This window comes from Ciconia boyciana, chromosome 12, assembly GCF_034638445.1.
Source record: "Ciconia boyciana chromosome 12, ASM3463844v1, whole genome shotgun sequence".
Classification (NCBI taxonomy): domain Eukaryota; kingdom Metazoa; phylum Chordata; class Aves; order Ciconiiformes; family Ciconiidae; genus Ciconia; species Ciconia boyciana.
Genome location: NC_132945.1, coordinates 11,447,393 through 11,470,236, shown reverse-complemented (window position 1 = coordinate 11,470,236; position 22,844 = coordinate 11,447,393). Strand labels below are relative to the sequence as shown.

The window sequence follows — 22,844 nt, the reverse complement described above, 5'->3', positions numbered from 1 at the left end:
GGATGAAACTACAAGAAGGTGAGCACAAAACTGGCTGGGAAGACCAGCCGGGTCTTCCTGGGGAGTCATCCCCAGGGAAATTGGGGAGTCATCCTCGCTGCCATTCTGGGAGTAGGATCCCACAGGTGACACAGGTGGCGGATAACAGAGATGGCAGCATGGAGAGGGACAGGATTTGAAATTAAAAGGAATTTGTGATGGAGGAGTTAGAGGTCTGAAATGGCCATGGGGCAGCTCCATTGGGGCAAGAGGATTGCACAACACCTTAAGCAGCCATGACCTGCTGGAGAAAGTCCAGAGGAGCAACAACCAGAAGTCTAGAAAAATCCAGCAGGCAAGAAAAGTTTGCAGGAGGCTGGGTCACATGAATCCCAGGAGCAGAGGAGTGATGGGAGCTACAGCAGCATCCCGACACATGAAAGGCCACTATGAGGTGGAAGAGCAACTCCCTCTCCGCTGCACAGGGCACAGGCAGCCCCAGAGCTACATGAGGCAGGTTGAAGCTGGACGAGAAGAAAACCTTCCTGGCAGAAAGGGCAGGAAAGCTCTGGAAGACGTGGCCTGGGGAGGTGTTTAAGACCAGGCGAGACACACTGCCAGGAAGAGGTGAGGCAGAGCTGCTTCTGCCCGGGGCAGGGATGGATCAGCTGTCTCCAGTGCCATCCTGATTTTCTCTGACTCGGAGTTCACCTCCCGACCTACCCGCTCCATGCCCCAGCCCTGCCTCCTCACCTCCTGCTTTGCCACCCAGCCATCCCCTGAGCTCTTCACATCATTCTCCTGTTTTCACCCAATGCCACCCTCATCCCTGCCTCCTCTCACCCCAGCACCCCAGCCCCAGCATCCCCCCTTCCTGCTGTGTCCTTCCCACATGCTCCTTGCCCAGCCTACTCACCAGCTGCACACTCGGCCAGGCGCATGCGGCTGCCCAGCCTGTTTACAGGAGGCTGCAAGCCTGACCTACTGCATCTTCATTAGGAAGAACTGCAAGCCCAGAAAGCACTTAAATGACAAAGTACTCATGCAATATTTGCTAACCAGTGCTACGCACCAGCCTCCTTGGTACTGCTCAGGGATAGGGATTTTTCTCTAATGAAGACCACAGGCAGCGAGCCTTCATCTGCACCATGCTTCAGAGGTAGGAAGCCAATCACAGGCAGCTGGAGATCACTTTCCACTGCTGAGGGCCCTGGTGCTGTTAAAGCTCTGGGACAGGCCAGGCTGCAGCCCTCCAGCCTGGTCTCGTTCAGGGGACAAAGGTCTCCATGCAGACAGGGATGGAGGAACCGGCTATGAGGAGCTGTCAGGCTGTAAGACAGGGCAGTGGACAATATCCCTGTGATCTGACCAACTGTCCTGGCTGAGCAGGGAGGGATCCGGCTGGAGACTGCCACCCTGGAGCTTAGGGATGGCTAGGACAAGCCTAAAGCAACCTGAGCTTCACACACCGCAGAAGGAACAGTAGAAAGCAGCGCTGGGAAGCTAAGCAAAGCAGGAGCGCAGTAATGCAGGCCAGAGGGAAGGGGAACAGTGGTGGCACGTGTGCATGGCAGATGCAAAGCACAAGCCTTCCCCATCAGCAGGAAGATGCCAGGGTGGCTGGGGTTACAGCGAACATAGGCTGCTGCAACCAAGTGGGCTATTTGCTTCTCGCTACATTGTTCCCCTCCACAATGACCCACCGATGCCCCACAGCTCATGAGGGCAATTACAGCTTCACTTCCCTCACCCATCGCTTGCACTTTGCTCCATTACCTCCCTCCACTGGTTACTGCCATGTCCAAGGACACCCATCCCAGGAGATCTTCCTCTGCACTGGCAGAGGCCACCATGCAGAGCCCCGCAGCACCTACTTTCATGGGGATGGGTTTAAGCTTGTGGATTCATAGCTGGAAAAACCAAAAGGACTTGCAGCTCTTACTCTCCTGACCCATCAAAAACTCCCTCCACTAACCCAGTGTGAATGCCTGTTGTGTCACTTCACTTTAAGCTGACTGCAAAGTGGCATTGTTCAGGCTGATAGGAAGGATGCATATGCTCTTATCTGAAGGCTCTAGGAAGATTTAAGCTCAAGTTCAGTAAAAAATAAAATCACTTCCCCTGAAACAGGGGCATCCGCACCAGATTTATGCTAGCTTAAGTAAACCGTGCCAACAGCACTGACACCAACGCAAACAGAGATAAAGGAGGGCAAGGAGCCTCGGTCCTTGGAGCCTTTGTGCTCAGCATGATGTGGATAAGAGAAGAGCAGGAACCTGAGCTGACACCTTTCCAGATCCAAATGTCTGCTCAGGGTGACCTCAGGCAGCCCCAGCACCCGCTCCTCAGTGCAAGCTCCCCAGGGCACCCGCTCCCACGCAGCAGCTGCGATGCTGCAGGGAGCAGGAGCCCACAGCAGTGCTGCCACCACATCTGATGACCACATGCACCCAGAGGCACACATGCAAGTGGCCACACCGGCTCAGGTGCTTCACCAGGAGTGGCAAGGAATGGGACCGGGACTGATGACAGTCGTTGAACCTACTGCTGCACAACCCCATGGGCAGGGGCAGCTCCCCTGGGACCTGTGTCGGGTGGCCCCTCCAGCCACCAGCCCCTGCTCCAGGACTGCAGCGCACCTTGGTGCTGCCCTGCCCCTCCCTGTCCCTGGGTGATGCAGAGGAGTTATCTCCATCCTTGAGCAGACTCCATAAAAGCACTGCATCTTCTCACGCTCTGCTGCCTCAGCCAGCACAAACACCTACCCTCACCTTTGCAAATCGCTCTGCAGAGGGGAAGTGGAGCGCCAGGGTGGTGGTCTGCTCCCAGCCAGCTCTGCAAAGCAGCAGGCTTCACAGGAAGCTGGTGAGAAACCTTGCAGCAAGGGAGCACTGCAGAAGCCGTGCAGCCACAGGGAAGCCTCAGCTGGTACTCAGACAAGTTTGCTTCTTGGAGAGCAGCAGAGAAGCCACAATATTTTTTCTGCAAAGCAGCCAAAGTGCATCCCGAGCCCAGGAGCTGCTGGGAGCTCCAGCCACCCTCACACAGAACAGCAATACACTGGACTGGCACATTTGTCTCCACAGCATCATGGACTCTGCACAGCCCAAGCCAGAGAGATTAGGGCTAGTAAAAACCAGGGAGGGCTGCTGTGTGCAGGGCAGCCACACTTTTCCCTCCAAAAATGACATCCACCTCCTCATGTCCTGCAGCAAGGCCTGCCCAGGCTGGTGGTGAAGGGAAGGGGAAAGCATCTCGGCACCTGCCACCTTCCAAGCACAGACTGGAAGTGTTGGCAGCACAAAGCAAAGGGCAGAGCTGCGTTTTGCACATAGGTACTGTACCGTGTGTGTGTACATGCTCTTTGGGTGGGCAGCGTTATTTTCACTGCAAAACCTGAGCCTCAGCGGAGCCTCAGCACTGTCAGCTCCCCCAGCACCATGCATGGCTAATTATTATCAAAGCACCGCTGCCCTGCCTTGCTCCCAGGGAAGGGGTCAATGCGTATGGAGGAGACTGGCATGTAGGAAATTTCCATATAGGAAATTATTGTAAGCAACTGGGCAGGGAAACAGGGATGTTTGTCTGTCCCAGGGATAAATTCTGATAAATTCTCAGTCCTTTCACTGCTATGAAATACACTGAGCTTGGGGGTGGCAGAAATAATGAAAACTCCAGTAAAGTGGGAGCTGAGGCATTTTGAACCAACAAAATACTGCACAGTTGCCTGCTCTGCAAGAGGAGAGGTTATTCTCTGCTCATACGTGGCCTTAGAAACAATAATCAAGAATATTCCAGAACGAGCCAATGTTCAAATGACATGCAGCCTGAGGAAATCAGCACTGCAGGTACATTATCCTCACTCCAAGCATTACTAACCCAGGATACACGACAAGGGGCGGGGGAGCCTCCATGTCTCATCATAAGTGACTCAATTGATTTGAGCCAACAGCCACCAGAGCCGTGGCCGGAGCCAAAGGGCAGCACCAGTGTCTGGGTGCTTTAATTCCTGGCACATCAAGCCTGAATGCCCAAATGGCTGGCACTGGGGATCCACTAGTCCATGAGTCAGCAGAGCCCAATGGGGAAGAGGGCACATCCCCCATCAGCTTCCTGGGAGGTGACCAGAGGCAACCACAGACAGGCTGCAAAGAAACCCTGCCCGTGAGCAGAGCCGGCGGGGAGGGAAAATGAGGAGACGAGCGCGCCCAAGGTGTTTCATCATGCCTTACATTGTCCCCCTTTCTCCAGCTGTAACCCAGACCCTGCTTCCCTGGCCCCGGCTGTAGGGCTGGGGGCGGCAGGGGTCCGCCAGTCCCAGCAGCCAGTGGGAGGGCCAGGAGAGGAAGCACTTTGAAGTGGCTGGCGATCACTGGCACAGCCGGCTCGGCTCCGGAGGCAGCGTGCAGAGACTCCCTAATGCGCCAGCCCTTTCAGGGGCAGCCTTGGAACTCTGAGAGATGGTGTGTGAATAGCCAGGACAGCAACAGGAAAAGCAAAGCAAAAAAACCCAACAACAGAAGTGGGGGAAATGGCTGGAAGGAAAGCACTCCCCAAATCTCCAAGCCCAGCTGCACCAGCCCCGCCAACCCCAGGGACGCAGGGAGGTGGAGGCCAGGATGCAGGGACCCCGCTGCTGGGGGATGCCCAGGACAGCAGCCCCTGTCTGCCAGAGACCCCCTCCCTGCACTGAGCCTTTCAGAAGAGCTTGGCTGCCCGACTGCCCACACATACAACTTTGGGATGCATAGAGCAGCCCGGGCTCTCCCTGCTTGCGAGGGGACCGTGAGGTGGGATGGGCAAAGCATTGTGTCCAACAAGGTGCCAACCCAGCTCCCATTTGCACATCTCCACTCCCCAGCCCGCAGCGCTGGGGCTGGCCGGGAACACAGGATCATTTTGGGGCAAGGGGGGCTGAGCTGCCCCCCTTGCCCCAAAGTGCAGCAGGATGAGCCCCATGCAGCCCTGGGGATGGAGGCAAGGCAAAGCGGAGATGTGTCTGAACTGGAGGTGCTCGGCTGCCTGCAGGATGGCTGGGCCTCAGGGAGGATGCCATGCAAGGGGGTGGAGAGCAGATCCTCACTGGCAGGGCCGGCAGAGGCGTGGGGGTGTGAGCAGCGGGGAGCAGCCTTGGCGGAGCCATGGGCTGGGGGAGAACATGGCACCATTTACACATCCAGGAGAAGTTTTATGCTTTTAACTTGGATGCAAAATGACCAAGGATGCAACAGGGGAAGAGCTCAGCCCAGGATGGGCTGCAGTCCCCCATCACACAGGTGCTTCCCTGAGCAGGTCCATACACCCCCAACAGGGGATGCATCCCTAAGGGATGGGTGCTTTTAAGTGCTACCCGCCATCAGAGGCTCCCCTTCATACCAGCAGGATGAAGGTGGGAGCACAAGCTCAGCCCGGGAGAAGCTGTTCTGAAAGGCCTGGAGCAACGTGACCATCCTCCTCTGACTTGACCCCAGACGTGCACTCCCAGCTGGCACTGGTCCTGGCTCCCCCGGCCAGGGAGCAGAGGTGGCTAGAGCATCTGCGGGGCTCTGAGCGGGAAGTGGGGGGCAGCAGGGTGGGTTGCTCGGAGGGCCCGCGATCTGGGTGGCAGTACAGAGAGGTGCCGGAGGAGCATGCCGCGGGCTGGCCAGGTGCCCTCTCACTCTCTCACTCTCTCTCTTTTTCCTCTCTGTGCCTCTCTGCCGGTCGGCTTGCTACATACCTCCTTTCCTACATATTTTCTTGTTGGGCTTTCGGGTGCATTCCTTGGAAATCCGTTTTACTGTAAAATGAATAAAAGACTACAAAATAACAGGAGGCTCCACTGGCGGGAGTGGGCATGCAATCACAACCACGCTGCTGCCCTCCCGCCACCCCCGGGACCGTGGGAGGTGGGGAGGGAGCATCGCCATGGGAGGAAAACTCTGGGCCAGCCGTGCTGGGCAGGAAGGCAGGCATGATACATCCCGTGGCCAAGGGCCCCAGAGACAGAGTAGTGGAACCAGACAGCCTGGGAGAAGCCACCGGCCCACCAGGCTGCTCCACCGCATGTAGCAGACCCGCTGCAGGTCCCTTCCAGCCCACTGAAAATCCCCAGGGGCTCCCGTTGCGGTGAGGCTGGGGCAAGTGTGCGGGCAGGCACTGCCTCCTCTGCCCTCTACTTACAGTTCAGGTGGGATCCCCTACAAAGGAAAAGGTTAGACAAGGAGGCACCCAGCGCCGCTCAGCCTCACCCCAACAGGACCATGCCCTGTGGGTCCCCGGCACCCCAGGCTCATCACTCTGCCACCATCCCGCCGGCAGACAGGGGAGCAGCCAAGCGATGCACCTGCCAGTGCCCCCAACCTCCCATCCGTACCAGGGCCCAGAAAAGGGCTCTGCAGTCCCTTCCTTGCCAGAGCGCCTCCCCAGGGAGAGGCAGAGAGTGTTCCTCCCAGCCGCAGCCCACGCCCACAACTAGCGCATGGACCTGGGGAGGGTGGGAAGGGGGAAAGAAGGACGAACCCGAACCAACTCAAGACAGAACCTGGCACTCGGCGCCTGGGGAGCACAAACCAGCTTGTTGCTCTGTGGATCTGCGGTCAGAGAGTCGGATTCAGATTTAGCAACACAAGAGAGGAACCTGTGATGATGCCATGGAGGTGGAAGGGAGGGGACCAGGAGGCGTGGAGGAGCAGGAGCACGCGAGACAGAGATGGCAGCTGAGGGCAAGAGGGCGAGCTGCGTGGCCAGAGAAAGCTTTCCACAAACAGATAGCATGCTGCAGGGTCCACAACCACATGCTTCAAACACAACATCTAGGTGAGACCAACCACTGCTGGGGAGGGGCGGAGCGCCCCCCCCCACCCTCCTGCGGGCACCCCGGCAGGACTCACCATCCTCCGTGGGGATGTAGATGTTGAGGTACAGACAGTCCTCATTGGGGTCCTGGATGTACGTGGCCACGATATCCAAATTGGAGGTAAACCAGATGGGCAGCATGATCTCAGGAACAGCATTGTGGATGTTCTGGGGGCAGACCGGCGAGAAGTGGGTAGCGTTCCTGATGCCCGACCAGGATGGTGGTGGCTCAGGGGGCATGAACCTCTTCTCTCCAATGGGGGGGGCAGCATAAGGCACCCCCAGGTACTGGTCCACAGGCCCCAGGATTTCACTGGGCAGTGGCACGCGCAGCCCCCGTAACTTCCCATAGTGCGTGTTGACAGTCGGTGAGTAGACCTGGCCCTCCATCCGCACGACCGCTGAGGCAAAGCTCAGGACCCAGAGGGTGAGACGCAGGTCCCAGCCGGCCACCAGCTCAGGCACTTGGAGAATGGGGGGCAAGAGAGGGCTTCTCCAGAGTATCAGCCACATCGTCTGGGAGGAGCAGCACCAACATCCAGGCCTGAAGCTCCTGGGGCAAGGGCTCAGGGCATCCCCATCACGCCAAGCCTCCGATTTGCCCACCGGGAACAGAAGGAGCAGGAAAGCAGGGAGTCAGGAGCACACAGCCCAGTCACACCTTCTGCTGGGTGAGTCGGGAGCACGGACGCAGGGAGATGTGTCACAGCTCCTCACAGCCTGCCAGCTGCCCGCTGCTTCCCACCTGCCAACAGCCTGGCCCGGAGGGGACTGCTGATACTGTGGAGAGATGGAGGGAATTAACAGCAGACTTGCTCTGGGAAGAGTCAAAGAGCCGCAGCGCAGAAGGAGCCAGGATCCCTGGCCACACCCTCCCACCCATGGGTGCTCGTTGGCTCTGCCACTGCCCAGGCAGGCAGCTCTGGGAGTAGGCAAGCACGGGCAGAACAAGTAGAGCACGTGCAGACACACAGACTGCATCTGTCCACACCTGCAGAGCCTGTCCCCAGCGCTCAGGGGCCAGCCCTGCCCCTGCCCTGCCCGGGTGAGCCCTGCAGCTGCCCTGCACGGTAGCACAGTGCCCTTGCCCCATGCCACAGGTGGGTATCAGCAGCAGATTATGGGTGCCAAGATAAGCAGGACGGTGCCACTTCCCTGGCACTGTCCCTCCCCCCAAGGAACCTGTTGGGCACCACCACTGCCCAGCACAGCCCCTGCACAAGAGCCCACTGGCACCTCTCCCCTCCTGGCTGAGACAGAGCCGCCTGTACTCCCACGCTCCTTGCCTCGGCTCCATGCCAGCATCGTTCTCCTGTCCGGATGCCGCCACCCCACCTCACACACTAGCAAATTAGACCCACGTGTCCTACCCAGACACCCATCTGGCCTGCCCACACGCTCTCCAGCAAGCTTTCTCCCTCCACGTGCCGCTGGCCGAAGTGGAGAGACCCCAGGCACAAGCCGGGTGCTGGGCAGGCAGGACGGGAACAGCCAGAGTGCTTCTGGGCAGCGTCCCCCTGTGCCAGCACCGCAGCCTCCCTGCCACTCTCCTCTCTGCCCCAGCTGCCTCCAGGCCACCCGAGCAAGCCCCGGGGAGGCAGAGCTCTGCTCCCACGTCGCCACGCCGGGCTGTCGGCGGGGGGAGGGGGGGAGCAGATGTGGCAGCCCCCCCCGCCGTGGAGTCCACAGGGAAGGGAGGGAGCTGCCGGCAGGCAGGGCAGGCAGCGGCTGCAGATGGGGACCTGCGGATGTATGTCAGCGAGCAGAGCTCCTGCGCCAGGGAGCCCTTGCTGGAGGCTGTGTGGATTTTCAGTGCTCTGCCCTTCACCTCCCCGCACCGCCTGCCGCATTCAGGGCTTATGTAAGTGCCCCCCCCGCCCCCGCCAGCACCGCTGCTCCCGGGGGACCTGGGCAAGGGGAGCCGCGGAGGCTGCACTCGCCCGGTGCTCGCCCTCAACCCCGGCCAGACGAGAGCGGCGTCAGCCGGAGGCCGGCTCCGCACCTCGGCAGGCGGCTTTGCAGCCCGGTCCCTGCTAAAAGGCACTGCTTGGTGGTGGGTCAGAGGATGCTCGTCCTGTCTCAGCCATATGTCCTTACCCTGGGAGAGATGGCATCGGTGGCGGGGCACCTTCATTTTGCCCCAGAGCATCCTTACATGCCCACCTCGTAAATCTCTCCCAAGCTCAGAGGGGAGCAGAATTGCCTTGGAATTATTGGAGCACAAAATAAGGGCTGTATGCAGATGGGAGGACTCGGCTGTGGTGGAGGCTCAGCTGGGCAGGGACTCCACGAATGGAGAACACCTTGTCCAATGAGGAAAATCCGCAGAAACAAACAAACAAACAAACATGGAGGGCGTCTCAAATCTGCACTGCACATGTGCAGGCAATTCATTGCTGGTCATTAAGGAAATGGGCCTGTGCTGTGCCTGCCCTCCTAATATGCCCAGGGAACACAGCAAGCTCAGAAATCAGGGTATGACAGGCATAATAAGAAACACTCCCAGAAAATCACGTTACTGCATCCAGCCCACCCGAGCAGCGAGGCCTCGCAGGGCTGGGCATGCAGGCACCTTTCCAGAGCCTGTGGAGGAACCGCAGGTAATGCCAGACAAGGAGGGTGGTACAAATGATGGGGAGAAGCAGTCGCACCTACTGCCCCATGCATGGCACAGGGACAACCTGAGGGCTGAGCTATCGTGACCGAGGCTGATCCTGCTCTACCCCTGACCCCCATCACCTCTGCACATCATTCCCCTCCACCTCCTCCTGCCCCACCAGGAAGTGACAGAAACACCCCCAGTGGGAGCACGACACTGCTGTGTTATCCCCCAAACAGCTGCCAAAGCCTAAGAAACAAAAGGTGTATTGAGGGACAGAAATACAGCTGAGGCACCCACAGACCCCAAGCTCTGCTCTGCCCCACCACTGCTGGAGCTGCCTCTGCAGCGTAGTGCCTTGGCTGCCCCGCTCTGCCTCCAGCTCTGGAAGAAAACCGTCATTCATCTAATATTCCTTGCAGCAATGCTCCTCCTTCAGCAAAGAACTGACCTTTGCCTAGCAGCAACATCCCAGGGGTGCAATGATGGCCCGGGACCCCCCCAAGCTTCATTCCCAAGTGGGATCTCAAAGGTGTTTCAGACCCACCACTCTGCCTGACATTGCTGGAAGGCAAACCGCCCAGTGCTCAGGTTCCTTTGGGTACTACAGGTTAGGATAAAGGCAAATTATTAAAGACTGTCATATCTAATTCATATGACTCGAAGCTACAGGCAGCTTCCAGTCTTTATGATAGTGCCCACAACTCCCTGCAGAGCCATTTCAACTGACCCATCATCGTTTTCTCTCTGCAGGAACACCACAGCCCTGCCAGCAATGGCTTACCAGCTGATTTCCTGACTTGAGAGCTTCCTCGGGGCTGCAGCTGCACACTGCCATGGGCATTGCTGCTCCACCAACTCCTCCAGCCAAGCGATTTCATGGCACCAGGCAGCGCTGCTCCACAGCCCGCAGCTGCCCAGCTGGGCTGTGCACACCAGTCACTGCAAAATTAGGGCTGAATTCACCACCCACTTTGCATCCTTGGGGTAGCTGCACACCCAGCATAACCACCCTGTCCTGGCACAATGAGGAATCTCTTTTTACAAAACACAGCGAAAAATCAGCTTCTTGCTACAGCTCCTCAGAATTATGTTATTATGATATTCCTTTGGGTTTTTGTTTAATCCTCATCCACGGTTCTTTTAATAGCTTTTAAAACCCATGGAAATCTGAAGACAAAAAGCATAAGCTAAGATAGAATTAAAGTTCCAAGTACACATCCTTAACTTAAATAAAATGATGCTACAGGACCACTGTCTCCAATTATGAGTTTTATGAAGCATCAGGCACAGAGGTGAGTTACATTAGCGATAGCCAAATAGGTCCAGATATGAAGATGCACAGTCAAGACCCAGCAGCCCTAATGTTACCCTGGAGAGCCACAATGCCTTAACACTCAAATCCAGATCATGGTATTTTAACATTTTAACATTTGTAATTCCACATTTGGTGCTATCATTTTTTAAAGACTTTTGCCCTCCATCTGCCCCTGCAGCACAGAATAAAGGCACCCAAACAATCTCAGTGACATGCTCCTAAGCCTTCCTACATTTGGATTGTTTTGCAATTACAAACCCAAAAAATGATGCATACCCTAAATCTGGAATTCCCTGGGTTTCAAATGCCTCATTTGGGATGATCACAATACCCCCCTAACACATCTTATACCTTCATATTGCTGTTCTGTGCTCTGTGCTGTCTGCTGTAACTTCATGTTAACATAACATTTAGGATGGGAATTTAGCCTTAATTTAATATTGACAGACTGCCATGAAAACCCAAGCTCAGCCCACTTCAACAGGAGCTATTGCATGCACCTTGCATTGCTGCCTGCTGCCTCAACAGCTCTTAAGCTTCCCCTTGGTCTTTCAAACCATGCAAAATAACCAGGAGATCTGAGAAAGTACATTTCATTCAGGGAAGTGATTCCCCTCACATCCCATGGGAGGTAGGAGCAAAACTTCCCCAGTTTTGCTGCCTACAGCGCTCCCGTTCTTCCCTCCAGCAGTGAAGCCAAATGCATCCCCCAGTGAAGATGGCTGCTGCCTCCCTGCAGCCCTGCGCCAGGAGGAGCCGTGCCTGCCAACTGGAAGGGAAACCGGGCCGGGCTGGGCAGATACGGCCAAACTGGGGATGCTCAGACAAGCGTGCAGCAAGGAGCTGGGAGGATAAAGACACCACAGGCATCCCAGGTCGCTCTGCCAGACTGCTGGTGGGGTGAGCGGAGGAAGTGAGGCTGCTAGCTGTTAGGAATGTTATTCATGTGCTTTGGAAAACAAACGCTCTATCGGTATTTCCACAGCCGTACTGTCTGCCAGACAGCTCCCTCCTCAACAAGGAGACGCTCTCCATGGAAACCTGGGCAGGCGGGATCCTTTGGAAGCCTCCCTCGCAGATGCACAGTCAGGCGTCTCAACACCAGCCAGACAAGCCGGATCCACACCTTCCCTGGTAGGTGGCCAAGGAGATGCAAGCAGGCAGCCTGCCCTCATGTCGGACCCTTCATCGGGGTCCAGCCTTCTGCCCCTGAGCACTCAGGCTGACCCAACCCCAAGCTCATCACATTGATGCTGTGGCTCTATGGCCCATGTGGTCCAGAGCCAGGACAGACTGGGACCTCAAACCACCTGGCTGGCACAGATGGATGATCTCCTCCTGACAGCAAGCGGACAGGATGTCCCATTGCACCCTCCGGCCACTTTGCCTTGTGCAGCTCTGCTCCCCATCTGACCCTGTTGTATTACGGTGAGAGGTAGCTGGGAGCCAGCCCACACACCCCAGCACAGACATGCACCCAGTAAGCAGCATGAGGAACCTCTCCCTCCTCTTCCCCAGGGCAAGCGAGCTCCAAACCTTTCCACCAGCCTGTGCTCCAGGACCTCAGGCTGATGCTCAGCTCTCAGGCAGCAGCACCTGCCAGATGTGCTCTCCATGCTGCCAGCTGCTCTGCTGCGCCAGACAGCGACCCTGGCTCTCACCATCCCTGGGTCCCATCCCACCTGGCCTATGATGCTGCAGAAACCCCATAGGAAACCCTGGGGAACACAGAAGCTGCAGCACAACTAAACTGACATGGTTGTGTCCATGTGTTCCAGTGGCTCCTAAAGAGCATCCGTCTGCCAGCAGATCTCAGCTCGCACCCTCTGATGCTTGTGGCCTGGGTCGATCCTTGAGAATAATACTACAGAGCAAAGTTGGTAGTTACATGCTATGGATTGTGCCCAGTGGGTCTTTCTAACCCACTCCAGCTTACCCATCCATGCCACAGGCAGATGTTTCCCAGTCCCACAGCACTGTAAGAGCAATTCCCAGGACTTCAGGTCTATCACAGAGCTGGTGCACAGTAATAGGTGGTTACCGGTGTGTCGTGGTTTAACCCCAGCCGACAACTAAGCACCACACAGCTGCTTGTTCACTCCCCCCTGGTGGGATGGGGGAGACAATTAGAAGAGTAAAAGAGAAAACTCGTGGGTTGAGATAAAGACAGTTTAATATGGAAAGCAAAAGCCGCACATGCAAGCAAAGCAAAGCAAGGAATTAATTCACTCTTTCCCATGGGCAGGCAGGTGTTCAGCCATCTCCAGGAAAGCAGGGCTCCATCATGCGTAACGGTTACTTGGGAAGACAAACGCCATCATTCCTAATGTCCCTCCCTTCCTTCTTCCCCAGCTTTATATACTGAGCATGACGTCATATGGTCTGGAATAGCCCTTTGGCCAGTTGGGGTCAGCTGTCCCAGCCGTGTCCCCTCCCAGCTTCTTGTGCACCTGGCAGAGCATGGGAAGCTGAAAAGTCCTGGATTTAGTATAAACACTACTTAGCAACAATTAAAACATCCCTGTATTATCAACACTGTTTTCAGCACAAATCCAAAACATAGCCCCATACCAGTTACTATAAAGAAAATTAACTCTATCCCAGCCAAAACCAGCACACAGTGGCTCACAGTTACACTGAAAGGGGACAAGTATGGTTTCAGAAAGGTCTGCCCTGCTGGTGGTACTGCTCTGCTTTTCAATGAATGACCTAAATGATGCAACAGAGTATGTTTTCCGTGGCCTGTTTATACAGTAAAAAACTGCATAAACAGACCACGGAAGACAAGACAGCAGCGTTTCTGACAGAAGGGTCATAAGGGCTACAGGGGAGTACAAACTGAACGTGAGCCAGCATGTCATTGCCACAAAACAAGGCAAATACAGTAGGATGTGTGAAGGGACAGCTTATAAAGACACGTGAAGTAATTACTCTGCTCTCCTTTAAGCTCATAAAGGCACATCAAGTAATTATACTGTTCTCCTCCAGAGAACCAGTTCATTCCCCAAAAGATTTGGGCCAACTGAGAGGCCATGGGAGACCAGCAAGACCACCAAAAAGCCTTGGACCACAAGCCTGAAAGAGTGGGGCTAGTCTAGACAAGACAAGTCAGAGGACACAGTTTTATAACATGTAAAGGCCCCTGCAAAAAAGGTCAGAAGAGTCTGACACTGAACTTTGTGGCAGATAGGAGACACATTCATATTAAGAAAGGAGAGTCAAGTATATACCAGGAAAAGTTTAAGTGCCCTATGCGTATCTGAAAAGTGTGCTACATGGCAGATGGATGGACCAAGTGGCCCCTCAGCATCCCCTCTAGCCCAGTCTCCTACACTTCTCATCACCCTGGCTGGCAGCTCTGTCCCTGCCCTCATTCATTCAGCATTTGTCATCATCTGGGCAAACTACAGCCACCTCGGCCACAGAGCCTTCAGCATTTAGGGCGCTCTGACAGGGCAAAACACTTAGGAGGCTTCCCAGCACTGTGGAGCCCATGACATCTGTTCTCCACTCTGCAGAGGTCTCCCCCAGAGTCCAGTCCCCCATCTCACTCTCCTCCTAGAGGTACATCTGCAGCACGTCCAATATCTAGGCACCACAGTCACTCTGATGGGACAGAAGGAAAAACAGTCACAAACCTCACCCTCATTTGCTTCAAGTGCAAGATACATCCCTGTGACTTGCCTTTTCTAACTTCTACCCACAGCACCACCAATATTTAAAGCAAGCTGAATATCAGAAGCCTACAAGACACTCCACTGCACATCCTTTGCCCTGGGGAGAGGATGAGAGACTGCGTGAGAAGTGTCAGTTAAGTTCCTCAATGCTGCAGCAACATATGTGGGACAGAAGCTCTTTGACAACTCCCAGGCACGTGCCAAGATCCTCGAGAGCTCCCATTCAGAACAGAATAATGTTACCCAAAATCCCTAGAAACAGACAATTTCAAGTGCCACTTCTGCTGTGGTGCCAATGGCCTCCTGCTGCAATATGGCCTGTCCCCATTTGCTCCATGGCCTTTAATGAGTCCTTCATGAAGGAGCCAAGCCTGCCTTGGGAAGGACACCAGGGGCAAAGCCAACCTTTCCCTTGCCCACACTTCAGCCTTTCCACACATTTTTGGTGTTGAATGCCAGCACACTGTTCGATGCCCGGCTCCAGAAGGTACACTACCCAGCAGGTGAGATAGCCTGCCTCATTTGCAACTCCTGTTTAGCATCAAAAGCTCCAAAAATGCAGGAGATTTCTCAGTGTCACTGAGCTGAGACTGGTGATGCTGTTGAAGGACAGCCAGTGAGCACTGCAGCAGGGACAGTGTTGGGGTCAGCACCCAATACTGCCAATGCAAGCAGAGGGTGGCCTCTATAGAGGACCCAAGGACAACTGTGCTTGAAAGCGTGGGCTCTTTTGGAGTGGCCTACATGCTCACCTTGAGCTGGTCTAGATTTTGACTGACCTTCCCACTCACTGCTTCCCAGGAGTCTGGTGGAAAGCTGAGGCAGGGCCACACGGCACAAGCACCAGCTGCTGTGTGAGCAAGAAGCTCTGCTGGGACAGATCCCTGGCTGTGAAGAGGGCAGTGGCAGCAGCCTCTTGGTGGGCTGGCAGGTTTCATGTGGCTCAGGGATAGCTGCTGGAAGTAGGCCGTTTAGTGCCACGTTCTGGATAGAAATAATCTGGATTATCTCACGTTATGGCTTCCCTGACCCCAGCATGAAGAAATGGTGGCAGCTTTTCTCTCCCTCACGTTGCTGCTTGCAGAGTTTCAATTCATAAATGCTTCCCTGCAGGGGCAGAGGTTAATGAGAACCACTGTCTAAACAGCAAACATAGTGTCCTGGCCTTGGCACGGATATACATGCACTTGCTCCTCAGCCAGAACAACTGGCAGCAAAGGAAGAGAGCCTGACCTAGCCTGGAAGATCAAAGAGCTCCGGAGGAGACTCCAGAAGCCCCTGCAATGGGGTCACTGCACACACTGCAACAGCTGGATGTGGCATCGCTCTATCCCAGCCTGAATGGGGCTGGGCTGGTCTGGCCTGGCAGGACCGACCACCATGGGACGGTGCTTTGTGCTGTTCCCTGAAGATCGTGTGAGGGGGTGCAGGCTGCTCAGTGCCCCCCAGGCCTGCCAGCACGTTGATCCCTGCCTGCTCTGACCCCCGGACAGGGGAGGTGGGACCGGCGCGTCCCCGCTGCCGACCCCGGGGCGCGGCGGGAGCTGTCCCTTCAGCACTGCGCCTCTCCCGCCACCCCGCCGGCCTCTCCTGCTCCAGGAGAACGAGGGGTTCTTCTTCTCCGAGCAGACCCACAGCACAGCCTTGCAGCCCAGATCGTCTAAAAGGCACAGAGTACTTGCAGGAAAAGCGCGCAGTCTATGTCGGGCTCCAGCGGGCCGTTTGTCTGGCAGCTGGAGGAAAGGTGGGACATGCAAGGATATCTGCCGAGCAAACTCTGCATCACCTGGCCTAGATGAGGGGCGACCTCATTGCTCTCTACAACTTCCTGAGGACATGAAGTGGAGAGGGAAGTGCTGATCTCTTCTCCCTGGTATCCAGTGGTAGGACATGTGGGAATGGTTCAAAGCTGTGCCAGGGGAGGTTTAGACTGGGCATTAGGAAGCATTTCTTTACTGAGAAGGTGGGTCAAACACCGGAACAGGCTTCCTAGAGAGGTGGTCTATGCCCCATGCCTGTCAGTGTTTGAGAGGCATTTGGACAATGCCCTTAATAATTTGCTTTAACTTTCAGTCAGCCCTGAATTGGTCAGGCAATTGGACTAGATGATCATTGTAGGTCCCTTCCAACTGAAATACTCTATTCTGTTCTATTCTAGAGGAAACAGCGCCTTGTAAATAAATGGCAGAATTACTCCAGTGCTCGCTATGTGCGGGCAGGTGACTGACAATGCAAAAGTGCATCGGCAGAACCCTGGAATTTTCAGACATCTATTCAGGAGCAAACTGACAGACAATCTGCTTTCAGCAAGCCCTTGGCACCAGCACAAAGTTCATGCCAAGACAACTTGCTCACTCTCCAATACATCACAAACAAGCACCAGGCACCTACTTTAAGGCAATATAAGCTCACTAACAAATCTGAAATCGACACTCCGCAGCTAGCAACTGGAGTGCAAATCTCACCCAGTGAAGAGAGAGCTGTCTGCACAAGCAGCATTCCCCTCACTTCCTTCTCCAGCTTCGGCAAGCCATGCATTGACATTATCCCAGCTGCTCATCACCATCCCCCTCACATCTGCTAGAGTAATGGCTCCTATGTCCTCTCCCAAATAACCGCCTCGGAAACTACCATGGCTAGCAGGGGCCTGAGTTTTTAAGTTAACATGGATCATTATGACTGAAACATGTTAGGGAGCAATTACACCAGCACAAGGCTCTTTTCAGAGCAACAAGCTTGTGAAACTCTAAGTCCAAACATGTTCATATTTCTTACATTAACAAAAGCAGGTTTTAAATTTAATAAAGGAGACTTCAGTGACCCAAAGAGGCTGGCTTGATGCAATGACACCCCATTTCTGAAATGCCCTATACTAAGCAGCAAGTATGAAACCCAGCTGCTGAAGGAATGTCCTTCCCCAAAACTCTCATTCCCCAGTCCCTCAAGCTCCTTTCTGGGCACCCAGCCATGCAAAGGACACGGACCCCCTCCAACCAACTGGGCCATGAGCAATTTGCACAAAGCCCTGTCCTACCCATACCACCACCTGTGCTAATAATGGGTCAAGATGTCTCACGCATGCTCCAAGGAAAGCTCAGAGAGCACCAGTGGCTGCAGGCAGGCTGAGTGCATGCACAGCCAATGCTTTTCATGGACTAGTGTGGCCCAGAGGAGGCTCTGTAAATCTAAGGAGGTGGGCTGGGCAGAGAGGAACCAACTGCAGCTTAAAATACAAAGACTTCCTGCAAATGTGACTAGAGAGAGTGGGCAACAAAATCCAAGAGTGCTTTGAATGGGAACAGCTATACCCAACATAAGTTGTCAATGTTTCATTTTTACTGACACAAAGCAGGAAGCCAAAACCACTTAATCACAGGTTGTAATCCAGACCATGGCTGTAAGAACCTCTGGTTTCAGTGGCAGAGCTGATAAAGGATTTTTTCATTTACCAACACCTGCCCCAACCACCTATTTCTGCCTGACATCACTGCGCACTGCTCTTCGTCAGCTTAGCAAAGTTTTGCGGGGCAGAATTGTAAACCAGGTCATGGAGGTGATCCGGGCTAAAGGCAATGAAATCCAGGGCAAAGAACAAAGATGAGGAAAATAGTTGGAGACAAGCAGGAACTAACTTTTCCACGGAAGCTGAAACACGACATAATTAGTCAGTTTTCCTATGCAGAGATAAGGTTACAAGTTATCTGGCAGTGTACAAGCACCACCTTCCTGCACCACCCGTTGCCACCCTGTCTTGTACCGTGGGACACCAACCCAGCCACCAAGTCCACGGAGCAGGGTGGCTCTATGGAGACAGTAAATCCCTGCGCAACAGGCGGTGTGGGCCATCCCGACAGAGCCACCCCTGCAGGGTCATAATGCAGGCAGCAGGGCCATGCATGCTCCCTCACAGTGCTAGAAAGCCCAAGCATTGCAGTCCAGCACCAAATTGTTTCCTCACTGCAGGGTCCTTGGTGGTAATGCTCAGGAAAGCTATCCCAGGAGATGTTTGAGCTAATATCACCTCCACTGTCCACACCACCTCCACCTTGTAACAACAGTCCCTACTTTCAGGTAAAACACCAGACAGGCTCTGCGCAGACCCACACGACCAGAGCCCAGGATGTGGGGCTGTGCCACCCCATGCCCCCTGGTTTCCCACAGCTAGGAGAGCTGTAGGTCCTGTCCTGCACCGGAGAGATGCACTGGCTGAATCCCAGGCCATCACCCTACTCGGAGAGGCGAGTGCCCCAGCACATCCTGCCGACACAAACTGCTGAGTTGTGTGTTAGTGCCAGTGGCCCTGATCAGAGACCAGACATGATTTTCTGACCATATTGCAAGAGTCAAGCCAGGATCAGGGGAGCAGCGCTTTCTCTGGCCGGCAAGGAACACACAGACAGACTGGTCATCCTGGCATCACCATGCTGGTGGTGCCCCTTCCAGGCCTGATGGCATCAGCAGTGACCCACCGCTCCATGACACTGCAGCTTGCCTGGGGACACAGCCAGCCCTGGCAGCAGCCACCACCGAGGGCACTGCTCAGTCCCAGCTCTGCCATGGCTGGCCTGGGTGACCATGCTCCCCTCCTCACAGCATTGTTCTCTTCGTCCACAAAAGAGGGCTACTCTCTGCAAAGCACTCAGAGGTGGGAGACCCAGAAAGCTCTGGACTGGGGCAGGAGAAGGGGAGCTGTAACCACTGGTAGCAACAGACACAGAGGACAGGGCACGGGCCAGTGCAAGCTGCATTTGCTAAGGCTATAAGGCCCATTCCTTCTGCTCCCACCAGCAGGCGGGTCTCACTGGAAAAGTCAGGAAGGGAAGATCCGAACATGGAGGTGGGAAAACGTCATCACTGCTGTAAGCACCATGGACTCCTCCGTCCACAACACCCATCCTCCCCGCCACCTAGCTTGCAAGCTGCTGGTGGCAGAGAGCACCAGGTCCCTCTCACTTTCAGCTGCACCATGCCCCTTGCCTCCGCAGGTCTCTCCGCAGGAGAGACCAGCCCTGGGGCAGCACCTCTCGGCAGGGCTCCTGCCGGCAGCCGGGCCTGTACCCCCAGAGCCAACATGACACAGCGTCAAGCAGCCACGTCCTGCAGCAGCCACTGCTCCTCCGAGGTGACGTCAGCCTCCGCAAGAGCTGGCAGGCAGGACATGCTGTGCATGCCGGCCGTGCTGCTCCCAGACACCGCCTGGCTCCAGCAGACACCGTGGCCTGTGTTCCTCACCAGCTACAGCTTATCTGCAAATTGAATTTCACACTTGCACGCTCCAGAATAAGGCACAGGTGCTGGAGAAGCCACCCTCCCCCTCCACATCTGTCTTCCCCCCTCACCCCACCCTGCTGCTGAGCACCGGCATGAGGCTAATGGCTGGCGGCTGTGGAGGAGCTCCTGGGCAAAGCTGCTGACCCCACACAGCCAGCATTGGCTCACAGCGGAGCTGCCACCATGCTGGCGGTGCCCTCCACACTCAGGGCAGCACCAGGGCGAGGGGAGCCCTGGGGCCCCTGGCACAACAGCCACCCACACATGCTGCTGGCATGGCACAGCATCCAAAAAAGCCCATCTGCAGACAAAGAAGATAAAAGTTTGTCCCAGCGTTACTGGTTTCCCCAGAAAATCTAAAAGCTTTCCCAGGAACTCTGGAAATGCAGAGATTTGCTACATGCTCCAGTGAGCAACCTAAAGAGTTCATATAGGTGTCACAGCCAGAGATTGCCATCATCAGGTTGTATGTATAGGTGGCAGCCCAGACAGATGCGGTGTCAGTCACCTTGGAAGGACCTCAAGCAGGTAGATAGTCCAGCCCAAGCCCACAGCCTCTACTCAACTAAGACAAGCAGCTTCCTCAAGCAGGGAAGCCTGCCCTCAGCAAGAGCCATCAGCTGCTCACATTCCCAAACCAAAACTAAAGCTGGCATGACCGAGCAGAAGACCACAGAAATGCCCCAGGCTGGAGGGTCAACCTGCAGCCAGGGCAACTCCACAAAGTCTGACTCTTGCTAACGCAACCAGGGCTTGCTAAGGACTGGAGGCCAGGCAAGCCATCAGCTAGGAAGGAAGCCTGTTCAAATTTAATCCAAAATGTATTTTCTATTTTCCCTTGTAGCTTTCTCCTCCCATATTTTCTATCTTCAAGCACAAAAAAGCAGAAAGCCTAAAACCTCTGGCAAAAAAAAAATCCTTTAATGTGTTTTACTGTAAAGGCTGCCTAGTGTTAAGAAATAAGCTGGACCAGAGCAAATCAAGCAGCCTGGGGATGCCCTATCTCTCCAGAGGGAGCAGACCGGGATGAAGCAGGACATACAGGCAGGCTGCAAGGACCAGAAATGCCAAGGAACAGCAATCCCCAGTGCCAAGAAGGCTCCTGTGCTCCCTGCTGCTTCTCAGAGGTCCCTGAGCACAGCTCTGCCACGGCAGATGCCCACTTTGAAGCATCACTCCTGGCAGACACAGGAGGAGGTTTTTGTTACAAAGAGCCGGTAACCATTTGGCTCCTCTTATGGTCGTGAGCATCAAATGAGACAGAAACAGAGATCGCTTCTGTCTTGAGGCACAGGATATGTCCCCTGACGGCTGCTAGCCAAGGGCAGATTTCAGTTTTGTGGTTGCAAGGATGCCATTGTACTAGCTGGACACTTCCCTGAGCCCTTGTGGACAGGGTCCTCCTGGAAGTCATAAGGATGGGAAGCAGTGTTCTCTTCATGAGCTTCAACCTTGCTTGGCCTAATCCTGCTGCCCTGCACCCAAAGCCCACTGGTGCAAGCTAGATCCCCAGCTCATCCCTGCATCCTCCTCTCCAAGTCTGTTTCTCCCACAGGAAGCAAACCTCTCCCAAGCCGAGCCTCACATCTCCGTGCTGTCCTTACACGTCTCTGGACTGCTCGAGGAGCTGGGGGACAGCCTTCTGGCACCCCACATACACTGAGGTAAGGCTGAACTGGACCCTCACTGGTAGCAGGACATGAGTCTTTTCTCATCTGGGCATAAAACCGGGAACAAAACTGAGACTGATGTTTCCTGACATGTGTGAGAACAGGCAGAGCCAGGGGACTGGAGGAGGGGGAGATGAAGCTCAGATCCCTGGTGACCCCACAGTGCCCACCACATGCAGCGAGTACCAGGGAACTGGGACAACACTGCGATGAGACTCCAGCTCTGCTGCCAGCATGTCAGGCGGGTGCCCTATGCCCATGGAACCACAGGAAGCAGAACTGCCAGGTAACACAGGAGGGAAGAGATATTGCCATCCATTTTCAAACCAACCGAATTAGCAACTGTTCAGCAGACAAAAGTCCATCAAAAGTCTCCAGCAAAGGGTCCTGTGATGCCGAGGCAGAGGATTGGCACAGGTCCCACCTCTCCCACCAGTTGCACCTCTATCATGTGGGGAGAGCATCCCATGCTCTCAGCAAGGAAGCGGGACTGAGCAGGCATCTGTTACCCTGTGCCAAGCAAAGTAACACAGAGCTGGATGGGGATAAACCCATCCTTCTTTATCAAAGCCCAGTGCTCCCTCCTGGCTTCACCCTCTCTGGTGGGCACAACATTATGAAAATAACAGTTCAGACCAAGGGTCCACCTTGCCCTATGTACTTTCTTGCCAGTAGTCAGAAGCACAAGCAATTTGCAGCTCAGCAGCTGCCCAAGTCAGAGGTGGATGTCAGTGTATTTACTGGTTCTGGGGGAACCTCTTGTCCTTCTTGAATTAATCCCTTTTCTCCTGGAACCAATGTAAGGTTTCGCTGTTCACGACACCTTTTTCTGAGGACTTCTGCGGTTTGATAGCATGTCTGTAAGAGGCAATGCCCCTCCTCCTGTTTGGCACCTCCTGCTAGCTTCATTTGATGTGACTTTCCATGCAAGTACAAGGAAACAGTGAACAGTTAACCTCTATCCCTTCTCTCCTGGCCTCCTGTAGACATCTCTTATCCATCTTCTGTTGTTTCTTTTCCAGTCTGAAGAACCCTGCCTTATTTAGCCATTTTTTGCACAGAGGCCGTCAGACCATTCCTGCTGCAACTTCCAGGCATTTGACTCCACAATTATCTCAACACCCACACATCTCTCCTGAGCTCCCCTGGGCAGCTCTAGAGACAGAGACACAGAGCAACCCCTGCCCCCTTCTCCTGCATCACTGTCCCATGAGTCCTCAAGTTGCTCAGCAGTGCCTGGAGTCATGTAGGGGTAGAGGAAAGTTGTGAAGACAGCCAGACTCATGGACTCACCTCCACAACTCCTTTAGCACCGGGTGCCAGCACCAGGAGATGGACACTGCCACCTCCATGGTGAGTGGCATGTAGACACTTTGGCCACACTGCAGCCTTGGGCTTCTTCTCCCATTCCTTTAGAGTAGCAGCCCCTGATCACCATGCCAAAGGGCATTCTCAGCAGTCCCCTCCCCAAACCCAGCTCAAAAGCCTTCCTG

The 22,844-nt window shown here is 54.9% G+C and overlaps 1 protein-coding gene across 2 annotated transcripts in view; it reads right to left on the bottom strand.

The window, feature by feature from the left end:
* The window catches only part of NLGN3 (neuroligin 3), a 43,067-nt gene that overhangs the window by 16,030 nt on the left and 4,193 nt on the right, over window positions 1–22,844 (bottom strand). For both annotated transcript variants that reach the window (XM_072877310.1, XM_072877309.1), the window contains exon 2: window positions 6,852–7,596. In XM_072877310.1, the coding sequence (XP_072733411.1) occupies window positions 6,852–7,329 (478 nt within the window). In that variant the 5' untranslated portion in view covers window positions 7,330–7,596. The remainder of the gene's footprint in view (window positions 1–6,851; window positions 7,597–22,844) is intronic.